Genomic DNA, 24,566 nt, shown 5'->3' with positions numbered 1-24,566 from the left:
TTGAATAGGGGGGGCCTGAGCGAATAACGCTTGAATAATAGTGACATTTTAGCAACGAGAAACTGTTCGTAATACAAACATTGTAATACTTGCATGTTGAAGAGCTTTCACCATATGAGCAAAGGTTTTCGATACGTTGAATTCAATGCATTTCAAAGCAAATATATGTTTATGTTCACTTCATTTTGAACCATATATGTAATGTTGAAAAAGTGACCATATGGAATAACACGAATTGAATCGATAGAAACAGCTTATCTTATATTATTAAAGAGAAGGGTCTCAAAAGGTCGGGCAACCTCCAAACACGGTTAGTGGTCTCCAATCGGAGTGGCGCTTAAGCCATTTTAATTTATATCCGGGAAACTCGTAAGACTGCCGGGTTACAGCTTCTCGGCATGAGCTGCCATGGGTTCGGAATATTACTTAAGCCTAATATTACTTACTAATTAAGCTCAATCAGTGCTTGAGTTAGAGCCGGCCATCCAAAGTATGAAGTCAAATAGAGCTCCAGGGGTTGATTGCATTTTTTTTTTAATAGAACGTTTGCATTTCTGACAAAGTTCTCGACTAGCAACCGAAGTGGGGCTTAGGCTCTGTGGTTCTGATTCAACGTATATTACAGATGCACGCCTCGAGTGTGTTACAGAGAGAAAAAAAGTGAAAACGATTCTGTACCACGCCATCTTAATTTGACTTGGGCTAAAATAATTAACCCGGGTAATTACAAAGTTCAATAATAATTTTCAAAACACACGATCAGCACTCATCAAATCAGATCATCTACCCACGATTCAACAACAGCCAGCGCCGACCGTCATGTTCAGAAGAAAGGAAATGTGAACCTACTTTTTTTCATCGTTGCATATCTTCTGTCGATATCTTCCATTCATCACACCCTCCAGACACGTATCAGCGAGTAGTTGTTGTGGTGGCAGCTACTGCCATGCTGCTTCACAGTCTACCAAACTCCGGACAAGTGCAGTAAACCATCAAAGTCGCCGAGGCCGTCGATTCCACGAACGCCACATATCCCTAACATGCCGACAAAACATCGCGTTCGCGAACATTACGTAATAATCTGTCCGTACGCGCGAATGCGGTTTAAAACGAACGACGGTTCAAAACACCAAGACGGATTGGAATAAAAACAAAATTCCTGAAAAGGTTTCTTACTGCAAGGGAACTCTAACGTACGATTGGAAGCTTTTGCATTGAGCTTTTTCTAACGGTTGAACCGGTGAAGCCGTAAGACAGAGGTTTTCAACGTTAAACTGAAGGCAATTCACTACTATGCGACAGAGATTAACTTCAACTTTTTCAATGGCTTAATTGCTTTTTCAAATTAAGATAGTAACTTATTTTTGGATTATATATGAATATCAAGTTTTTAACTTAAAGAGTTCCAGAACTATTCGCATTTTGATTCAAACACACTCCAAAAGCTTAAGGTTTCTCGCATTGAACCGATTGAAAGCTTCCTCCTGCATTTGTTGGGTTTTGTTTCTTTCACATGATGGTAGCGCATTCGCTACCACGCCACATTACCTATACACGGTCGGACTTGATGAGCACATTCAAAGCTGCAGGGTGGAAATCGGTGCACACGGAAAAGCTCTACTCACCGTCTCGGCTTGGGTCGTACGATCTCGTGGTTCGCATCAGTGATACACAGCGGACTCAGCGCCCCCGCCAAATGCTCGACCCCTATCCGACCAGGGTCCCAACTGTGCCGTCCGGCTGTGGTTCCACTACTGTTGGCACTACTGCTGCTTCCGCCACTCGCCGTCGAAGTTGTCGTCCCAAGGGACCAGCAGTGGTTACTGGTGCCCCCGCTGCTACTACTGGTACTTGTGCCGCCGCCGCCATTATTGCCCAGCGAGGAGGCTGGCTGGCTGGTCGTCATTGTGCTGCCATGACTCATGATGGCCGTGGCACTTTTGGGTAACGGTTTTTCCAGTATCATCACCGCACCACTGTTATTTTCTTTGCTATCAGCGTCGTCGCTGGGTGCATGGCTTTTTGGTAGGTACTAGTTGGCTTGAAGATTGACAAAAGGGATGGGCTTTTGGTTGTGGTTCAGATGTCCCAACGGTTGGGTGTCTGCATTGTATTGGTTCTTTGGATGTACAGTCTGAAAGGAAACCAAAGAAGCAATCGATCAGTATGTAACAGAGAAAAGCATACATAACAGGAGACATAGGCGGTTTCAGAGATGTTGTAGATGTTTCCTATCTTGTTTGAGGACTGTGACAAACAGTGACGAACTAAACTTGAAAAATTGAAACAATGTGATCATTTGTCCATACACAAAAATTGTATGGACCGTGGTCATTGGCCAGACCCCCCCCCCTCCCCCCATAAATGTCCACGTGATATATGGACGACCACTTATGGATATATTTACCCTTGGGCTAGAGGTTGTAGATTATTCAACGGAGTTTACAACTTGTTTGGTTTTAATATTAGTAGGCTTTATTAACACATAATATTGAGCTTTTCGGTAATCCAATCCGCATGATTATTAAATAAGTAGGTTATTGTTTTTTAAATAGATGTTCTTATTTAAACAGTCTGTGTGGTTTCAGTCAGAGATGTTGAACAAATAAATCAAATCAAATCAGATCGCCTAGATAAAGAAATACTTGACCTAACGATCTGATCTCTTCGTGACAATTAGTATTATCACCTATTTTTTTCTTAGGTGATTATCCTAAATGTGACCCATGACGTGGGTAGATATCCTTTTTGTGGGGCATTATAGGGTAAAGATCTACAAATGAACCTTAGTCCTGACTGCTTTAAACTAAGAGAACAAAGATATTCTAGTAATTTGAAGAAGCACTTTTCAACCTTGCTTATAGTGATATGTCTCGGTTTTCCCGGTTACCGAGAATGATCCTGAGAGAAGGCAGAAATGAATCAGCATAAAAAAATCTGATTTTTTATTTATTTAGTTAAGTAGTTTGAAGAAATAAGGAGTAGGATTCTAATGCATGGACAATAACGGAGTCATCTCTTATCTTTAGGAGAAGGGGTGGTAAAGTGAACACCTTAAGGAATCATCTTGTTTCTGATAGAAAAACGAGGAATATTTACAGCTAAATCGCACAAGATCAAATATAGGGATGTTATCTAAAGGGGCTGTCCACAAATGACGTAGAATTTTTTCATTGATTTTTTACACCCCCCTTCCCCTCGTAGCATTTCGTCACATATGCTGATATCCCCCCTTGGAAAATATGTAGCATATCAAGCAACCCCCCTCCCCCCATATTTTTTTATTTGTTTTCCTTAAAAATTGGGTTGAAATAAAAAATTGGAATTCAGAAGTTCAATAAATACAAATTTTGATATTAACCCCTCTACCGGCAGCTTCATTTTTTCCGCAATAAAAATATTCAAACCATGATAACTTTTTTTTGTTTCTCAATATTATTGCACCATTTTTTCACAAGTTCTCAAAAAACTCTTCTAGTTAAAGAATCTATGTCTATTTTTCGAAAATGCGAAATGTTATAAGTACACACTTAAACGGTTTCGCCGAGAACCCAACAGATGATATCTCGGTAATAATTTGACGATTCTCGGTAAAACTTTTACCTAGATCTCGGTAAACGTTTACCGAATCTCGGTAACGTTCGCCGAGATCTCGGCAAAAATTCGGATTGCCGAAATTTCGGTAAAATAAGTACCGAGATTCGGCGTTAAAATTTACCGAGCTCTCAGCTGTTGGGTTCTCGGCGAAAAATTTTACTGAGGTCGGTGAAATAGTTTAAGTGTGTACCGTTTTGACTCATATTCCGAACACTTAAGGTCAGCAGTGACTTCAAATGCATCTGATAGGCATAAATTAGGTGATATTTGTGAAAATTTAAATTTCTTCACAAAGTCCAACCCTTAGCTGTTGGGTGTACCGAAAAAAATGTTTATTTAGACTTGTTTACTATTGTTTTTACGTAAAAGTATGGAACAACATTTTGATTCAAATACCGAACACTGTGTTCATTCTGTCTCATATTCCGATCACCTTGACTCAAATTCAGAATAGCACGAATAAATCTTATTCAAATGAATAATTTCGCAAATAAATTTATCTGAGCTAGTCTTACTGGTCTTGAACTAGAGAATCATCTTTACTTCAGAGCTATAAAATAGATTTGAAAACGTTAAAATTTAATTGCAATTGACAGCCATTTCGTATTGCTTTGATGACATATTTCAGCGAAACATTTCAACCAAGTCGCCATACAAAAACCGAGTGTTCAGAATATGAGTCTGTTCGGAATTTGAGACAAAACGGTACGTCATTGTAAAGTGCTCGTTTTGGTAAGAAAAAAATCAGGTAAAAATCTGAAGCTCGTTCGTGGACGCTAAGTGGTCCCCCAGCGACCCTTAATGTATTGGGTGTAAATGAACCCCGTGCGCCAAATCGAGCTTGCTGCTCTAGTGTATGCAACATGAGTACGAAAATCCAGAAGTAACAAATTGATAATCAGCATAGAATTTTAAGAAAAATAGTATTTGATACTGTGGATATCTTCATAACACAGCGCGCTGACATAAGATTCAGAACTACAAAGAGATCATTCATATATTACGTAACGCAACAGGTTGGGGGAGGAGGTCTTCCGTAGTGTTACGGTCCATACAAAGATTTCAAATTTTTCATACAAAAGCTGTTATGTGGGGGAGGGAGGGGGTCTAAAATTGGCAATTGCGTTACGTAACATTTGAATCATCCAAAAGAAAACGAACTTCTATGTTGATTATCAACGCACGCAGGACAATTTGTTACTGGTGGCTTTTCGTTCTCATGCTGCGTGGACTAGAGCAGCGAGCTCGATTTTGCGCACGCGGTCATCTACGCCTAATACCTTCAGGGCCGTTGGGGGACCACTTAACGTCTACGTACGGACTTCAAATTTTTACCTGATTTTTTTTTTCTTACCAAAACGAGCACTTAATAATGAACTTATAACATTTCGCACTTTCGAAAAATAAGGGACGGCCTACTGTTCCTTTGGTTTCCTATAAATTTTATGTTCACGAATATTAGAACGATGTGTTTTACGTTCTGCACGTGTGATGGCTCTAAATCACAGCCCACACAATGATGCAGTGCATGTAGGTCGTTAAGATATTGTTTTCAGAGTATTTTGCATAACCTTAATAGTTCATGAAGCATCTCATTATAACCTTTTTTATATTTTTTTATAGTTATTGTTAAGCATACAATTTACCGTGGTGAAAACAGAATGCCTCAAACGCTATCCGGATTTGTAGGCTATTGATCATTAACCCGGACATATATAAAAAACCTAATATTTAGTGCGTTTGGAAAATGTTTTGATGTGAATTGATGTGAAACTGCATAATTATAAATCTAAGAATGTAATTTGTCGGCAGAGAATAGGATTATGCAAGAAAAATGTTAATATTGAGGATCTTTTCTGTGAACATCAAATGCAGGATGTTGGCAAGGAGTGCAAGTGAAACAGTTGTAATTTTATTTAAAGTTTTGACCTTCCATATATTGCTTAGTATATTTATGCCTGTTATCTTATTATATTGGAGATTTTCCGATGGAGTAAGGTGCCTTTTATTATTTTTCATGTATATTTTCAACGCAAAACGCACCAGTTCGGATTTAAATTCAAAAGCGTCCGGCATTTTGATGCATGTGTCCGGATTTAAAAACACGACCATGCTTCAATAAATTAACGTTTTACGTGTTTTAAATGTATATTCTACTACTATTGTTGTTCATGATACAAAGTTTCGACGTATACATGTATGGAAAACAATAAAACTTATACTAGATGTGACAGAAACATGTTTAAAACAGCGTTTGAACTTTTGACGTTGCTTAAGTGTCCGGGTAATGATGCATCACGGTATTTCGTAAGCCTGCTCTGCAGGGTTGGGAAAAAATCTGAAATTCATTCTACAGTAGCCAAACAAAGCCAATCGCAGTCAGCGAAGCCAGTGAAACTCACGCCTACCACTGCTGTAGGCAAAGAGCCTTGAAAATTGCAAAACACCCGTTGCTAAGGGCAACCCAAAATTACTGTACAAAAATGTTCTATTTTTATTATTTAATTAAATATGAAATCAAGCATATAACACAGGAGTTCAATATATATTTATAACTTTTAATATATATGTTCATGTTTTCGCATAATGACATTTAGTAATCCTTTATATCACATTGCTAGTAATCCTTTGCAATGAAGTGTTAACAATAAAAACAAAAAGGCAGCACCGGTTGAACGATGTTTTTCCAAGATCCAAAATCCAATACTGAAGTGTTTGATAACATCGTCAGTCACTTTAAGCTTACGGTACAGTTATTGCATTAAACAATTTAGTGCTTTTCGCATTAGATAAGTGTATAAAGTAATAGTTTTCAAGTGTGTACACGAAAGAGTGAGAAGAATTGTGCAAATAAGCAATTGTGGTGTAAATAAAGACTGTTTCAAGCGCTGTCCGGATCAATTGTTCGGACATATCGTGGAAATCTCATATTTGATGTGTTTGTAAAATATGTTAAGTTTAATTAGTATATAGGGGTAACTAACAAAAAAGTGTGATTTGTCAACAGAGAATGGATTTACGCATGAAAAACGTTAAAATTGAGGATTCATTCAGTGAACCCCAAATAGAGGCACTTGGAAAGGAGTACAGGTAAAACAAAAGTGTTTCTACTCAACATTTTGGCCTTTTATATATTTTTCAACATTTATATGTAAATTCTGTGTGCTTGAATAATTTCAGTTACATTGAGGTGTTTTTATTAGTTTTTCATGCGTATTTTCAACAAAAAATGCGGCTGTCCGAATTTCGGTTCAAAGGCGTCCGGCATTTTGGTACATGTGTCCGGATTTAAGAACACGACATGGGTTATAAATATAACGTTTTTTATGTTATAATTGTATTTTTCACTATATGTTTTGTCCATAATTTGAAGTTCAGACTTAAACTTGTTTTAACACTTATACTAGATGCGACAAAAACAAATTTAAAACTGCGTTTGAACTTTCAGCGTAACTTAAGTGTCCGGGTAATGATGTATCACGGTATATTGGAGGCGTTAGTTAATTTAAACTTCCAATATTATACAAATCAACCAAATGTGTACATCAAACAATAAACATAGTATTATCAAATTGTTAATGAACGCCTTCTCTAGAATAAAGTGACCTAATTAAAAATGAGAGACATGAGTTATAGTTTCACTTGAACCCCTTGCTCTGTCACTAGCTCTGCCTATGTGCACCGTACCGGGAAACTGCTTCGGGAGCAAAAGAAAAAAATCAATTTATCCAATTGATAGCTGAAGAAGGTGGTGCCGGTTGTGGCCATAAATTACAATATCTTGTTGGGCGCGAAAGGTCCCTTGAATGATTGCGGTGCATTACTCGCAGGGCACAACGGTAGAAAGCGTGCTTCGTCTTCACGATTTTTTGAAGGGCAGAAAAGGAGTAAAGCGAAACTGATATGCCATTTTTGGGTTTTGTTTTGGTTATTTTACAAGTTGCTTTTCCGACGAGACAAGATGACACATTTATGATTGACAGGGATGACATGTTTTGACCGTGGTGCATAACAGGATCTGATCTTTTTTCTTGGGACATTATTCATGGGTTGATTGACGGTTTTGGATTCTTATTAATGAGCAAGTTTGGTTTACCGTTTCAATGCAATGGGATCCCTTAAGGAATTCCTATAAAAAAAACCTTTACTGTAATGGATACTGAAAGTTTTTGCTTCCTTAGATAATTATTACATAAAAGATTAACACTATGATTCGTCGTCAAAAATCTCCAGAGCAGCAAATTTAAAATTAAGTAACTGCTGCTCATGTATCCGTGCCACGAGTTTCTAAAGTTTGTTGAACGACTCTTATTATTTTAAGCTCTCTGCAAGGGCGCAATAATAGAATCCATGTGATCATGTGTTGCTTCCACCTTATACAGTTTATGCCTCTCAAGCTTTTCTGAAATGTTGAAGTTGCATTCCAAACCATCGCTTTTGTCGGTAGCCACAGACGCAACATCTTTGATGCAACATAAGCGACGAACTTTAATTGAAGTCTAAAGTAACATCTGGTTTCAGAGAAAAAAGCTTCGTTGCTCTAAACCTTACAAAAGCTAGATGAAAAGAAGTCTACTTGAAAGCAATCTATTTTTTTCTTCTATTTCTCTCTCAGCTATCGTATACCAAAGGAGAGTAAAAGAGCGTATGCACGCATTGACTCTCCGAAAGTTCACACTCTAGCTCAACTGGAATTTGCTACGCCTTCAAAGCTTCCACTTCAACAACATTAACCCGTTCGCGTTCTCTCATTCCTGTTCGGTTTTGTTCGCATATTTGGAATACTTTTTCTTTTGGCATTCCGCGCGTGGGTTCCCAAAGGTTTGCCTTTTCACTTTTCATTCAAATCTCTTCTATTCCCGCTTTGGCGAATGCGCAAGATTGAACCAATCAATCACTTTTCCCGGGCGAAATAAAATTGATTTGTTCCTTCTACTGCCAACCGACACAAGCACGTTCGATTTCTATGAAAAGGAAAATAACAGGAAACAAACACAAAAATTGCCAACAATTTAAACATCTTCAGCAATAGTTATGATATATCTAATTGATGCGCCAGACCGGACTGCACTGATCATTTGTATACAGTGCGGTACCTATGACTGGTGCAATTAGTGTGGGTAACAAGCGCAAGCTAAAATTGTGGCATTGAAGGGCTTGCCAGATAATTTGGGTCTGCTTTGTTCTCCTCTATCATGTCGGCCATTAAATATTTGCCATTCGTTGAAATTGCTCTGTAAGTACTCACATATTTTGTAGTGCATATACTGCACCTCGTTATACGAAGTTTTTTTTTACGGTAATTCAATTGGGTCCTTAAATTTTTAATGAATTCTTGTTTTTATTTAATAATACAAAAGAGCATGTTCTTGCAACTACTTTAGCATTTTTTTTAACTCAAATAACGGCTATAACATATTTAAACTTTGATTTTAAAATTGGTTCCAATTATGAACCATCACACTTTTGATCATGTTTGACGTTCACGCTGTCGACAGAGTTCTGTTTGATCTTTCGACCTTGACACTTGCTTTTGCCGGGGCGAGCGACGAGGGCAGGATCAAACATGTCGCGCGTTGTTCTAGTAAGTGAAAAAGTGGCGTGATCGGTGAGTTCGGTTGGAGTAACTGAAAAAGTGCCGCGATCGGTTAGTTCTGTTTGATCCTTCGACCTTGACGCTTGCTCCTGGGCAGTGCGTCAAGAAAGCCCGAACAGTTTTTTTTTTATTCTTTTTGGGTCGCGCGCTTATTTTTTTTTTTTTTTCCTGAGTGCTTTTTTATAGCCGAGCAAACGAGTGAAGCCGAAAGTGGATTGTGGCTGCTAAGTCAAGGATAACGGATCAATTGGTGAGCTCGTTTCATGCTACTATTTCTAATCTATAAAATATGTATAACTGCACATTCAATCGTTACAATGGTGGGATGTAAATATGATTTTTCAACAAACTATGGATGGTTCGTCACTGTGAGTGTCGACACAAACTCTGATTCATGATTTATTTATGTTTAACATTTTTTTTCAGAATACCTCTTATATACCTTTATTTTTGTAATTAAAAAAACTTTGAATGGTTTGACACTACAAGTGTAGACTTGCGAAAGGTTCACTTTATTCAACAAACTTTGGATGGTTCGCCACTGTAAGTGTCGGCATAAGAATAAGAGTGTTCTATGATGTCCCAACCAATCGAGTTTTTTGTTTCTTTTCAAATGAGTAAAATATAATAACACATGCTTTCGTCCTGACAGCTGTAGGAATGTTACATTTAGGTATTTGTTCAACAAACTTTGAATGGTTCGTCACCTCAAGTTTCGGCATAATTTTCCTCTACACAGAAATTGTTCATATCAAATGAAAATATTATATTTACGTATAAGCATGTATATATCTCATAAATCATTGTTTATCATGGTCTAATCGCTTATCAAAGTGAATCCTATGACCCAACGATCCTCCCCATTAACAAACATCCCTGCCAGTAACCTTTGTGGAGATGCAGAGGCAAACACGGTCTCCAAAAAGCAAAGGTTACACACTAACATTCCTTCCCCCAATCCCACCTGACTGCAAGGACGTGGCCGGCGCCGTTATTGACCCTGTATAAATAGAGGCACTGAATTATGCACACTGAAGAAGATTATGGCCAATCCCAGCCGAACTTCTAGTTGATTCTTTGTGCATTTTCACTGACTTCGGTCAATCACGGAATAGCAACCATTGATATGTGTAGTCAGTCTAAGCTAAGCTAAGCTAAGCTGTTTGACGTTCACGCTGTCGACAAAAATGCCACAGGGCTTTTAGTTTTAACCCTGGGGTTGTTCCTATCTGACATTTCTGAAGGAACACGGATAACAAAATATACTCAAAATTTGAGTTTAAACCAAGGGGCGTGACAAAATCTCCAAAATAGTAAACAAATGTTTTGGGCCTAAACTTGAGCGTTTGGTAGTAAAATTGGGACAGGGCTTTAGCACCCTATTTGCGAGATTTTCTTTTATTTAGTTCGCAAACTGAGTTAATACGATTTATTGTATTTGAATAATGATTTTCGCGGAAATAATCTGATTTATTTTAACCTTTTTTTGTTATTTAATTCAGACATGTTTAGCCAAATCTATGACATTTGGTTGAATGACGTTTGGTCGAATGACGTTTAGTCGAAAGTATATGGTCGACTGGGCGTTTCGTCGTATGGACATTTGGTCGAAAATAATTTAATGGCTTAAGAATCATTTGGTATTTTGTTGAAGGGATTTTAAGTCTAATAGGGATTTTCAATGGGGCCTTCCTTAGTCCACGGCTACAAATCACAGTCATGCTGAAAGTGTCTGGGTTCGATTCCCGGTCGGTCCAGGATCTTTTCGTAATGGAAATTTCCTTGATTTCTCTGGACATAGAGTATAATCGTACCACACGATATTCGAATGCGAAAATGGAAACATTGGCAAAGAAAGCTCTCAGTTAATAACTGTGGAAGTGCTCATAAAAACACTCACTGTCCCAGTGAGGACGACATGTCGAGAAGAAGAAGAAGGGATTTTCAGAATATTTTACAGAGTGTCATTTTGATGTTAATACATAATAATTGAATCATCGAAAAAGAGGAAAGCAGTGGGTGTTATTACTGGAGGTTACATAAGCTAGGAAAAAAAAAACTTCCGGAAACGTAAGCCCTTAGATCTACTAGCGTAATAACTAACTGTTCGATGGTTTTTTGAAGTCATAATAGATATGGTAGTTTATTCACGTCATTAACCTTGATGAATAGTTGCATTCAACGAGCATTCTTCATACAAAAACTTCTAGGAAAATTAGTCATTCAACATTATTATGCTTAAATGAGCAGTTTAGGGGGGAAGCTGAGCCACATCAAAGTCCATGGTTCATATTATTTTGGATTTAAAAAAGACAACATAGCGAAAGTAGATGCTGTTCTAAAATTCCAAAAAACTTAGTTCTCTAGTTTTATTAATAACCACTTGTAGAATCCATGGACAGAGCAAATATTTTTTACATGAGAAATGACTACAAATAAAATTTAATAAAATTTATGAAGTCGACTGTCACTAATTTTGATCAAAGTTTCGCCAAATGTTTCTTTGTTCACTATATTCTAATCTTTATGATAACGCCCTCCGTAATTCATATTTTGACAAAATTCCATGATTTTTTATAACTAAACACTGAACTATTGGACGTAGAAAAGATATAACATGAGAATTTCAAGAAAATCGTTCAATAATTTAAAAAATCGTATCTTTGCATTGACCCCTAAAATTTTAAGCATGAGGTTATTTTGAAATTTTCCTTACAGAGTTTTGCTACTGTACCCCTGCATATAAATGGATGGAGTGTTTCGTGAACACCAAACAGGACAGTTCGGTTTTGCGTCGTCCGATAGATTTTGATCATGGTTTCACGCGTGTTTTCGTTGCCGGAGATTTTTTTCCTGTTTTGGAGCGTCTTGCTAGGTAGTTCTTCGTGATACTCAAGTAGAACGTTTCGATTTTGCGTCGTCAGATAGGTTTTGCTCACGGTTTCGCGCGTGGTTTCGTCGCCGAAGAATTTTTTTTCTGTTTTGGAGCGTCTTGCTGGGTAGGTATTTGGGAAGGCACAAGCAAGACGGTTTGTTTTAGGGACGCCAAGAAGTTTTGCTGTCAGTGTCAGTTTTGTGTTCAGTCGAGGATGGATTACCAACTGGTGAGTTCGTTTCATGCTTGTGATAACACATTTTTTCTTGATAGCCTAACTTTCAAGTAATATTAAAACAAACTTTGTATGGTTCGTCACTATAAGTGTCGGCATTATGCTTTTTTCTTATACAAATTCAATATACATATATTTTTTTCCATTTTTGACATTATTAAAAATTATCTTTTGAATTGCTCGACATTGTGAATGTTGACGTATTTTTTAAAACTTCTACCATATCGAGACAAAATGCACAGTAATACTCATATGTAATTTTCAAACAAACTATGTATAGTTCGTCACTACAAGTGTCGGCATTATTCCTGTTTCATATAATTTAAAATATATACATGTAATTTTCAGTTTTCGTCATTAATAAAAACATCTGTAAGGAATTGGCCGGCGCCGTTAATGATCAATAATATTAGATCTGCTAAAATTGCACTTCGAGAGTAAGCGGAAACTCCCATTCCTTATTCATTTGGATCGTAGTGCAATTCTTACCAGTTCCGATCAATCACGGAGTAGCAACCATTGACATGTACAGTCAGTCTATGCTATGCTATGCTATGCTATGCTGTACCCCTGCATATAAATGGATGATCCACCCTAGTATCTAGTAGGATATTAACAACTGAAATCATTTTCAGCTGATTGTTAAATCATTATAAGGCAAATTCTTATCACAATGAACCTAGTCTTATAATATGCCCATTAGCCAATCAAATATTCGTCTTCAATACCCTAACTATTTATTACTCTAATGGCACTCATGTAATAAGCATAATGATCCCGGCTTACAAATCACTTAACCATCAACTTCAACTGAAAAGGTGAAAACCCAAATTGCAATGTCAATTTGGAAGTCGTAGAGACGACCATCAACATTATTCTTACAATTGACACCCTTGAACCACACAGTAAACCACAACACAACCACAATCAGTAATATTTGCTACTCGGAAAAGGTCTGGTGGTAGAAGAAATTCATCGTCATCATCATAATCACCTGTGGGCTACGGAGGGCAACAATGGGCTTATATGAACATTATGCTGCTCTGTTGTGTCTATTCATGGCCGCTGTTAATGCCTCATTTTAATAGTCATCCCCGCGACCTGGAGAAGATTGTAATCTTGTATCGCTGCTGCGGCTGACTGTGTAGGTCGGTAGAGTACAACAATAAGTGCGGTAACGAGCACTTACCAGACCATATTGAGGCTTGCGTCGTCGCATCTGACCGACCATATGTGCAACAACTCTTCTGCCGGGGCTTTTGAATTCGTAAGAAGGCCCCGGAGAACCATCATAACCACCGATATCAACGTTTATTATGTGTGCATAAGACAGTGAATGTTCATTTGTTTATGTGCATTTAATTTTTGTATTCCATTTTTGCTTGACATCGTAACATATGTTGTGCCGACTGAGTAGCACTTACAGGGCATAATTTGTGTTGTCTCTGTAACAGTTGTACTCAGAGCCTGATTGACCGGTTCATCTGTGGAGGCTGTTTGATAACGATAAGTGAACGTAGGTTACAATTATGAATCTAGACGTTTTTTAGCGCTTTTTTTGTATTTTTCAGACTCATCATATCAATTAATGTCACTAATGGCCTAAAAGCCTCTTTCTATGATACATAACGTTATCAAACTAAAGTCGCGTTTGCATATCAAATTTCATTCATAACCTGTTTTATAACTCGCGTAATGATCTTGCATTGCACAACTAATGACTGAAAGTTTTCTTTGCAAAAGTTCGTTTCTGCCTTAAATGCAGAAGGTTATGGGTTCAATCCCAGGCCGTCTCTTTCCTTGCACTTTGTGTATCTATCCATGCGCGTAGCCAGAGTTTAGGACATGGGGGAAGGGGGTCTGGCAAGCGATCATAAAAGTTCATTTCCTTTTTTTTCATTTCACGAATTTAGAAATTTTCCTAGAAAATTTCTTGGAATTCCTTTAGGATTCGATTTTAGTTCAAATACCGATTATTTCTTATATCAAATGGAAAAAAAACTTCAACGTCTCAAAGCATAAATTTAAGAATTTTACAATAACATTTGAATCCTATTTTTTACTTAAACGTTTATTTAACAGGCTCAAGCGCCACTAGGCATAGCGGAGCATTTGAATCCTTTGTAAACTACTCCAAAGATTTCTCTATTATTTATTCCTGGATTCCTCTAAGTACTTTTCTAAGAGTTCCAACAGTGATGCATTCAAGTTCTTATCAGATTCCTTCGATTATTTTTTCTTGAATTACTTCAAATGAGTACTTACTTACACTCATATTTTTTCTAGAGATTGTTTCAGGAATACTGACAATGTTTATTTAAGGAATCAAATAAGAATAATTTTAAGATTTTCTTCGAAATTTCATTTATATTTGTTTCTACGATTTTCTACGTATTTCTTAAGACATTATATTTTTGTCAATCTTCCATACATGTTCCAGATTTATATCAAGGATTCTTTCATCGCTTTTTTTGAAGGAATTTTATAAAAGATTTTGAATGAAATACACCTAAGGATTTCTTCAAAAAATCTGTCATATAATGCCTATGGTTCAATCGCCGCGAATTTGATTCTCCATTGGTTCATCGATAGTTTCTCGCCGAAAACCAATCGACGGCGGGTGTGAAAAATTTCTCAATTATTAATAATTATATTAATAATGCATTTATTATTAATTTTTGAGCCGATTTCAGAATCCAATAAAAGTTTTTGGTAGTTCTGAGATGTATGTATGGAATGTCTTAGAACCCGTTTGTTTAACCAAGATTTTTACCTGGTCCACTCTGACTGAACACATTTTTGAATATTTCTTCAATGCCCTGGCCCCACAAAAATTCAATTTTCAAGTTGTCGTAATGCCACTGATTTCTGGGTTGATGATATGGATTATTGAAGAATCCACGATTCTGATGTCGAAGGATGTTGATAATTTTTTTATCTTAGAGATATTCACCCAGTTTGACCATGGAAGCATTGGATGATTTTATTTTCCTAGAAATTGTTCAGTTACGGTGAACCAAATCACCAAACGGTGGTTCAGTCAGAGTGGACCAAGTTTACATAGACTACCAAAAAATCGTTCTATGAGGGGTTTGGATTATGTTTTTTCATGATTATCACTTCACATTATATTGTTTGGAAGTAACACAAAGATGTGTAGAAATATTCCATTCTGACTTAACGCCGACCTTTTCCATTACGAAAAGATCCTGAACCAATTTTCTTACAGCTAGTAACGTGCATATAGCAGTTACTGAAACGTATTTGAAACCTGGATCTAAACTCAAAAGAGATCCTAACTTTTTTGTTTATCGTAATGATCAACTTGATGGGGCATGTGGGGGTGTTGCAATCATCATTCATAGGCGTATAAAACATCAACTGTTTTCGTCATTTGAAACTAAAGTTTTTGAAACTTTAGGTGTTTCTGTTGACACACAACTTGGTAAATATACTTTCATAGCTGCCTATTTCCTTTTCAATGCTTTGGACAGCAAGTTAATTTGCTCCAAACTGACTTGCGAAAATTGACTCGCAATAAGTCAAATTTTTTTGTCATTGGTGACTTTAATGCCAAACATCCGTCATGGAATAATTCTCAAAGTAATTCCAACGGCAGAAGTTTATTTGATAAGTGCTCTTTAGGATATTTCTCAATTCAATAATATCGCGAAAAAGCTCAAAAACTTGCTATGCAATTTGAAAGTGCGCACAATTTTAATTTGGGGCATACTAGTCCAATTGAAAATCAAGTTACTCAGGACTTCGAAAATATTCTCAATCTAGAGAACGTTTTCGAAAATTCCTGTGAGACTGATTTGGAAGATTGAGCACTATTATAAAAAAATTCACAAATATGAAAGCTCTTGGCGATGATGGAATTTTCTACATCCTTATCAAGAAACTTCCAGAAAGTAGCTTATCATTTTTATTGAACAAATGTTTTCAGATAGCATATTTTCCTGCCAAATGGAAAAATGCTAAGGTTGTTCCAATTTTAAAACCAGACAAAAATCCTGCAGAAGCTTCTAGCTATCGTCCAATCAGTTTGCTATCCTCCATCAGTAAACTTTTTGAAAAGGTCATTTTGAACAGAATGATGGTCCACAACGAAAATACAATTTTTGCCAAAGAACAGTTCGAATTCCGCCATGGACATTCAATCAACTCATCAACTTTTACGTGCAACAAATTTGATCCGTTCCAACAAATCTGAAGGCTATTCTACTGGTCTTGCTCTTCTAGACATAGACAGTGTTTGGCATGGAGGTTTGATCGTAAAATTAAAAAACTTTAATTTTCCAATATACATTGGTAGAATAATTCAAAGTTAGCTGTCAAATCGTACACTTCAGGTTAATTATCAGAACTCCAGATCTGAAAGACTTCCTGTAAGAGCTGGCGTTCCCCATGGCAGCATTTTGGGACCAATATTATACAATATTTTCACATCTGACTTACCTGAGTCAGGGATGTCAAAAATCTTTGTTCGCGGATGACACAGGCCTCTCCGCCAAAGGACGAAGCCTGCGTGTCATCTATAGTCGATTGCAAAAAAGTTTGGATATTTTTTCTTCATACTTGCAAAAATGGGAGATTTCTCCTAATGCTTCCAAAACTCAACTAATAATATTCCCACATAAACCAAAAGCTCTTTATTTGAAACCTTCAAGTAGACATGATGTCACGATGAGAGGGGTTCCAATAAATTGGTCAGATGAAGTTAAGTATCTAGGGCTCATGCTAGATAAGAATTTAACTTTCAAAAATCACATTGAGGGCATTCAAGCCAAATGTAATAAATATGTAAAATGTCTCTATCCCCTAATTAATAGTGTTGGCGCGTTAACCGTGGCCAACTCCGGTCGGGTCGTAGTGGACTGTATTTTTCGGAATGAAAGGAACAACACCACTGATTCTGCTAGTCCACAGTACACTTTATTGCACTACACTACACTACACTGTTCACTAGTTACACTACTGTTCACTATACTTTCACTTTACTTCACTTGGATCGGTCTAAACTTCGCGGCGGTAGAAACAAGACTGGTTCGACAACGCGAAGGGATCGCGTATTTATAGCACCGCGCCAAGTGATCTAGAAGCACGAGGAAGCTTCTAGAATCACGTGGAATAGTCGCGATGCACGTAGCTCGGTCACTCACTCGTGGAAGGGAACTCACGAGATCATTCGGTAACTCACGGAGTTCATTCGCTCACTGTGGGAACTCTCGACCACAGAGGCGTCGGCAGGGTGGGTCGTGTAAGGGGCTGCACTCGGATGTATTTTAAATCGCACATGTTTACGGCACGTTCCGTACGGAACATACTCCCCCCGGTTGACACGAAGGTTCAACAGTATGGTTTCGGGTTTGTGGTTCTCCATGGTCATTCTCTTCGGCGGGCGGAATCTGGGTCGGATGAGTCGAAATTCTGTCGCATCGCTCTTACTAGGAGAATATTGGACGGGATTCGATGAGCAAAATTTGTTGTTGTCATCCTGTCGACTGGGTATGGTTTCCTTGGAGTCGGTCGGTATTTTCCTTATGGTATGCTGCTCAATCGTTGGAGAGGTCGGACGATCTATAGTGGAGTGCGATGTGTCGGGAACTTGATGGCTCGATGTTGGTGCATATTCCTGTCGGTTGTATTGGTAGAAGTCTAACTCGTTACTCTGGAATTGTCGCTGCTCTGGACTGTTGTTACTCGGTGACTGCAGTGTGTTAGCCGAATTCGCTGTCTGTCGGATGTTCGATCTATGTCCAGTGCGTTGGTCGTTTGGATCGGTTTGAGTATCGTGCTTTCCCTTAACTGATGGACTCGAATCTTGAGTCTGGTACTGCCGTTGGCGGTTGAAATCCTCTAATGTTGTTTTGAAGTGCTTCGGGTGTGGATCGGATGACTTTCGAATTGTGTGCTCAATCAAATGGCTCCTCGGTTGTACGTGATTCGCTACTTCGTGGTTGTCCTGCGGGTTTTCACAATTCATCTTCTTTGGCTTCTCCTGTACTACGGGCGCTAGGAAGTAAAGCTTCGTCCAGTCGGCGCGATATTCATCGACAGCACGGATCGGGTCGTTGAACGGTTGTTGTTGTGGATTCGGACCTCTGGCGGGACTTTTTCCTTGGGCGACTGTCAGGTCTTCGATCGTCGTGCGTACAACATTGTATCGGTCTTCGAAATCGGCGAATACTTCCTCCTGGCGTTGTAGAGCGGTGTCTGGAACGGTCGTTATCACCTTGCTATGTACGGCGCAGAACTCGGCGTAGGCGTCCTCAATGTTTTTCAAATGCGTCCTGAGTCGCGGTAGGCTCACCGGATCTTTGGCGGCAGCAAGTGCGCTTTGCACTCGCTCTAGCTTCAGGCTCACGTGAGTTTGGAGGCGTGATAACGACGAAAACTCCTTCAATGTGTTCGGATCAACGGTTGCCTTCCAATCGGCGTTGGGGTCGATCAAAGCGGCGTCCTGGTTGCTCGGCTTAGTGGATCTCATTTTCGGCGTGAAACTCTGCTGCATAGCGCCTTCTGTTGGAATTCGAAACTCCATTGCGTTGAGATTCATGTCGTGTCGAAATAGTCACTCTGCGCTGGGATTCTTCGGTGTTTGGCGGGTGTCGAACAAACTCACTTTGACGGATACACGTCCTGGTCGAAGCACCACGCAGTCGTGTCGAATAGTCGGGTGATGGTTCGTCCCAGTTACAAGCTTTGGGAAAGTGCCACAAAACGTGTCGGTGATTTGTGTTGGGCAGCGGAACGAATGTCTTCCTCTTGGTGATACACGCCACGATATGGAAATCGGGCAGACGTGTCGGATTATTGGCGGCTGTGAAAACGGATCTACTCTCCTCGGCGAAACACGTCCCGGTATGGGTACCGCGCAAACGTGTCGGATAAATGGGCGGCTTGATTGAATAGCTGGCTCCTCTTGCAGTACACGTTGTGGTCAGAGTACCACGGGAACGTGTCGGATTGGGCGGCAATAGTGAACAACCAACTCCTCTCGAAAATACACGTTTGGGCGCACAGCCAGGCAAACGTGCCGGAAATTCTCGCGATGAGCGGCGGCGTTGGTGGTTGATCACTTCCTCGGGCGGGTGGTACACGTCTTGGTGAGGGCACCAAGCAGACGTGTCGGCTAAACGGTCGGATCCAGTGAACAGCTGGAACACGGTGTGGTACAGGCACCACGAAGCCGTGCGAATAGGGCGGCGATAGTGATCCTCTCCTCTCGGAATGCACGTTTGGGTTCACAACCAGGCAAATGTGTCGGAACTACTCGCGGTGAGTGGCGGTGTTGGTAGATGATCACTTCCTTGGGTCGGTGGTACACGTCTTGGTAAGACCACCAGGCAGACGTGTCGGCGGCGATGACTAGCAGAATCCTCCTTGGAATACACGCTCTGGTCTGGGTCACCACGCAAGCGTGCCGGAATTCTTTCGACGAGCGGCGAATGTGTCGATTCCTTTCCTACGGCGGGCGGCGCTGGATCCGGCTCGAAGGACCACTATGTTGGCGCGTTAACCGTGGCCAACTCCGGTCGGGTCGTAGTGGACTGTATTTTTCGGAATGAAAGGAACAACACCACTGATTCTGCTAGTCCACAGTACACTTTATTGCACTACACTACACTACACTGTTCACTAGTTACACTACTGTTCACTATACTTTCACTTTACTTCACTTGGATCGGTCTAAACTTCGCGGCGGTAGAAACAAGACTGGTTCGACAACGCGAAGGGATCGCGTATTTATAGCACCGCGCCAAGTGATCTAGAAGCACGAGGAAGCTTCTAGAATCACGTGGAATAGTCGCGATGCACGTAGCTCGGTCACTCACTCGTGGAAGGGAACTCACGAGATCATTCGGTAACTCACGGAGTTCATTCGCTCACTGTGGGAACTCTCGACCACAGAGGCGTCGGCAGGGTGGGTCGTGTAAGGGGCTGCACTCGGATGTATTTTAAATCGCACATGTTTACGGCACGTTCCGTACGGAACAAATAGAAAATCAAAACTTTGTCTTAAGAACAAGCTTTTGATATTTAAACAAATTTTCAGGCCAGCCATGTTGTATGCTGTACCAATATGGACTAGCTGTTGTAATACCAGGAAGAAAGCTCTGCAGAGAATTCAAAATAAAAATTTGAAAATGATTCTGAGGTATTCCTCCCTGGTATGGTACCAATGAGTTACATAGAATATCCAATGTCGAAACATTGGAACAAATGTCAAATAAAATAATTAATAATTTCAGGCAAAAATCGTTACAATCCTTCATTGCCACGATTTATGCGTTATATGTTTAGGTTAAGTTAGATTAAAAATATTCAAAGCGTTTTTTCTCTTATAAGCAGGTGAAATCAAAATCTGAACTGCTACGGCAAATGAAATGTAATATGTTGTTAACAAAATGTTAATAAAATCTTAAATTTGTTTTACCAAATTAGGATGATAGTGTTGTCTAATAACACAGAACACCTAGATATAAGAAATGAATGTAGTGTTTGGAATGATACTAATAAAAAAATTAAAAATAAAGAATCTGAACCGACCGGGAATCGAACTCAGACACCTTTAGCATGGCTTGCTTTTTGGCCGTGGACTCTAACCATTCAGCTAAGGAAGGCCCCGCCCTGTATATAAATAATTTAATTGTTATTGAAAAAAAGTAATCATCATCATTATCATCTAGTTTTACGATGTTTTCGCCTACTCAAATGATATATATCTGTAATTTCTGGAAAATAATCTCAGTTGTTTTAATCAATCAAATTAGAGTTATATGCATATCATTTTTTTTCGCTCTTTATCAACGAAATGTTTAGCCCTTGGCTAGTTCACTTCCTTCCGAAGGAAGTCGTCGCTAAAACTTTTACGTCATGAGTGATTATTTCGGGGATGGGATTCGATCCCGGGTCCTCGATGTGAGAGGCGTGTGCTCTAACCACTACACCAGCTCCGTCCTCCACATGATCTTTGGTAAATATAAAATCTTCACAAACTTCTCCTTGTTTAAGAATAACATCTTTTACATATTGATAACAAGAAATCGAAATTTGACGTGACAACGAAATAAATCCAGAGAATTTTGAATTTTATTATTAATATGATACTTTTAGAGCTATATCTAGCAGATAACGAAAAATAATCTAAAATTCAATTAAATTCGACTTTTTGACTTGACTCTGTGACTTTTAATAATTTAGATTTTGATTTTTTTTATTTTAATGGCCGTTATATTATTAAAACTCACGAAATTTAATCGCAAATGTTTTCTTCATTTTAAAAATTCACAATGAAATTTTCTAGTCACCATTATTTTATTACCTGTTTCTTTTATTATATATACAGCGGGGCTTCGCTGGTTGGAACACGACTCTTTCTATCTAGCGAATCCGACCCGTTAGTTGGAACGACTGACAGCTGGTGAAAATGCTCCACACTAACACATCTGGTGAGCAAATCGTCACGAAACGCACATATACATACACATTTGTTCTATGTATGGAGACTTCAATGCGACGGTACTCAGAGTGCTTTTTAGTTGGAAAATTTTCCAACCAGCGAACATCCAAACATCGAGTCATTCCTTGTAGCGGACCCCCAACGAGCGAATCCCCACTGTATTTGTTGTAAAACATGGTTTTAAACTTTCTAAATAACATTTTTTCATAATTATTGCAATTTTATAATCATATTATTCTGGCAAACACTTTAAATCATTTTAATCTGACAACAATGTTATCGAGAAAATTAGCTATCCATTGAAGTTTGTACATTGTTTTTTGAAGAGATGAGCCACCGAGTAGTGTTTGATCCTTCGACCTGGTTGCTTGCTCCTGCGGGGGCGGGCGACGAGGGCAGGATCAAACATGTCACGCGTATTTCGTGTATCACGGTGGAATAGTATCGCGGATCGCGTTAGTAGTGTTTGATCCTTTGATCTTGTCGCTTGCTCCTGTGGGACGAGCGACGAACACTTGTTCGGCGTTCAATGCTTTTATCGAGTAATATCGCGAATCCGGTTAGGCGCATTCTTTCCAAATTATATATTTATCGTTAACCAAAACGATTCCTTTACCATATCCAAACTCCCAGTGTCTACTTGTGGAAGTGCATAGGACTCCTCGGCTTCTGTAAAGCAAGTAACACGTCAACATTTCCCTCCCTTCCCCAAATTTACCTGCATTCGGACGCAGCCTGCGCCGTTATTGTTTGTTATAATAATGAGAGCACCAGTACTTACCCATTGAGGGTGCTACTGATCCCGAGTAGTGTCTGTTGGTTCCCAGTGTAAGTAAGGTACCGTGGGGTAAGTGGATACAGAAAAATCAATAGTCAACTTCATTGTTATGTACAGCTAACGTTAATAATTTAATTCAAACTTTTTTCTGTGGATGATAAATGAGGGACTAATATACTTCAAATCGTCAATTATTTTGATTTTTCTGATTGTTATATATTGAGCATGAGGGCCTTGACAATTTGCGCCAAATGATCCACTTGCCCCACCATGGTGGGGTAAGTGGATCACCAATGAAAAAAAATCTATTCTCAAAACAAATTAGGTGTAATTATGTATAGTAAGAATAATATTAATCTCGTTCATGTTTTTAGTGCTAGTTATGTTACAATTTGATACTTTTGAAATAAAAAAGTATCTTTATTTTATCAAAATATTATGACAAATATTTATATTGTAACTAGTAACTAGTAACAAATATTGTAACTAGAATAATTTGAAGAAAATTCATCTATTTTCTTCTCATAAGTTATACAGACGTATTGTAGGATTAATCCTGAAGATGTTCCAGAAAAACACTCGTAGTTTAAAAATGTTAGTGAAATTTACTTTTGTTTAACAAACTGAAATCTTTTTATTCTATTCGTGAATATAATTGTACCATCCGTCTAGAACAATTAATATCGTCAAATAAAGTACGATAACATGCTTTCAATTGGAGAATTTGTTTATTTTGCTCTTTAGCAATTCAGCTTAGATAAACCACGAAAAGTTTTGTTTGAATTTTGCAATATTCATTCTTTTATATTTTTTTTTTTTCATACCAGAAAGATTCAGCTGGATTAATTCAAATTTTCTACGGAACTTTGACAAATTTAAGCTAGGAATGAAAAAAGTTAAAGGAAAACAACATTTGAGGATGTTCAAACTTATTCAAATTCGCATAAGGAGTCTGCTAATATGCAATAATAATACTTGGTCCACTTACCCCATCCCATTAAAAAGTATGGGGAAGTGTACCATGTCCAATATATCTGTATTTATTTATTAAAATCACATATTTTTCATTGTGATTCACTCAATTAGAACTGAAATGCGCACCATGTGTTGAAAAAACTAATAGTATACGCTTTTAGACAGAGATACAATGAATTTTTGATTGATAGAAAACAATTTTGAAATTAATTGATTTTTGCAGTTAACAAGTTTGCTTGTGTTAGTGTACGTGTATTTCGTGTTTTGCATTAGTATTAGTGTGGACGTAAGAATATAACCTAAAACGAAGCAATGGTGCGAAAACATTCAACATATTCAAGTATATATGCTTAATATGGACAAATGATCCACTTACCCCACTGATACACTTCCCCCACGGTACCTTACAGCTGTTCTTGCAATAACGGAGTTGCGCGGGCTGTCAATCATGCTCATGTTTTCTGAAGAGATGAGCCAGCCTCGGGCTGCAAATCTCTTAAATGAAGATTTCATTTTATCTAAGTTTATACAGATATACAGATGCAAAAATGGTTAATCGGCAAAGAAAGCTCTAAGTGGATAGCTGTGAAATTCCCCATCAGAACACTAAGCTGAAAAGCAGGCTTTGTTCCAGTTGGGACGTAACGCTAGAAAGAAGAAGAATAAATGGTTTGCACTAGGGTATGAAAGACCCTCTAATCGTTGTTTTGCCTCAAAAATCTGTTTTTAACCACACCTTACAACACATTCCGGTCGCTCACCCTGCGTTGCCTCGGCATATACTAAATAAAAAAGCAATAATAGCCTCATCAAATTTATGCATGCATCGTCGCTTTCATACGAAAATGACGAAAATTATGTCGATTTCAAATTGGTCTCGCTGCAGCCGTTTCGGGGGCTTTCACGAGTTACTTCTCTGAGCTGCCTCATACCTTTATAACTTTGACTTCAAACACATTTTGATAGCTTCAATCAGGAAGGGCGAGCACCAAAGCACCAGCGAGCGAGCCGGAAAGCGAATGAGTTCAGGTTTTGACAATT

General features: G+C 38.6%; 1 protein-coding gene across 2 annotated transcripts in view; it reads right to left on the bottom strand.

Annotated features, from left to right (window-relative positions):
- The window catches only part of LOC5576402 (ankyrin repeat and BTB/POZ domain-containing protein 2), a 371,364-nt gene that overhangs the window by 130,024 nt on the left and 216,774 nt on the right, over nucleotides 1-24,566 (bottom strand). For both annotated transcript variants that reach the window (XM_021849188.1, XM_021849189.1), the window contains exon 4: nucleotides 1,626-2,134. In XM_021849188.1, coding sequence (XP_021704880.1) covers nucleotides 1,626-1,966 — 341 coding nt within the window. In that variant the 5' untranslated portion in view covers nucleotides 1,967-2,134. The remainder of the gene's footprint in view (nucleotides 1-1,625; nucleotides 2,135-24,566) is intronic.

Source organism: Aedes aegypti, chromosome 3 (assembly GCF_002204515.2).
Source record: "Aedes aegypti strain LVP_AGWG chromosome 3, AaegL5.0 Primary Assembly, whole genome shotgun sequence".
Classification (NCBI taxonomy): domain Eukaryota; kingdom Metazoa; phylum Arthropoda; class Insecta; order Diptera; family Culicidae; genus Aedes; species Aedes aegypti.
Note: the sequence above shows the minus strand (reverse complement) of the source record. Positions and strands in the feature narration are given on the sequence as shown.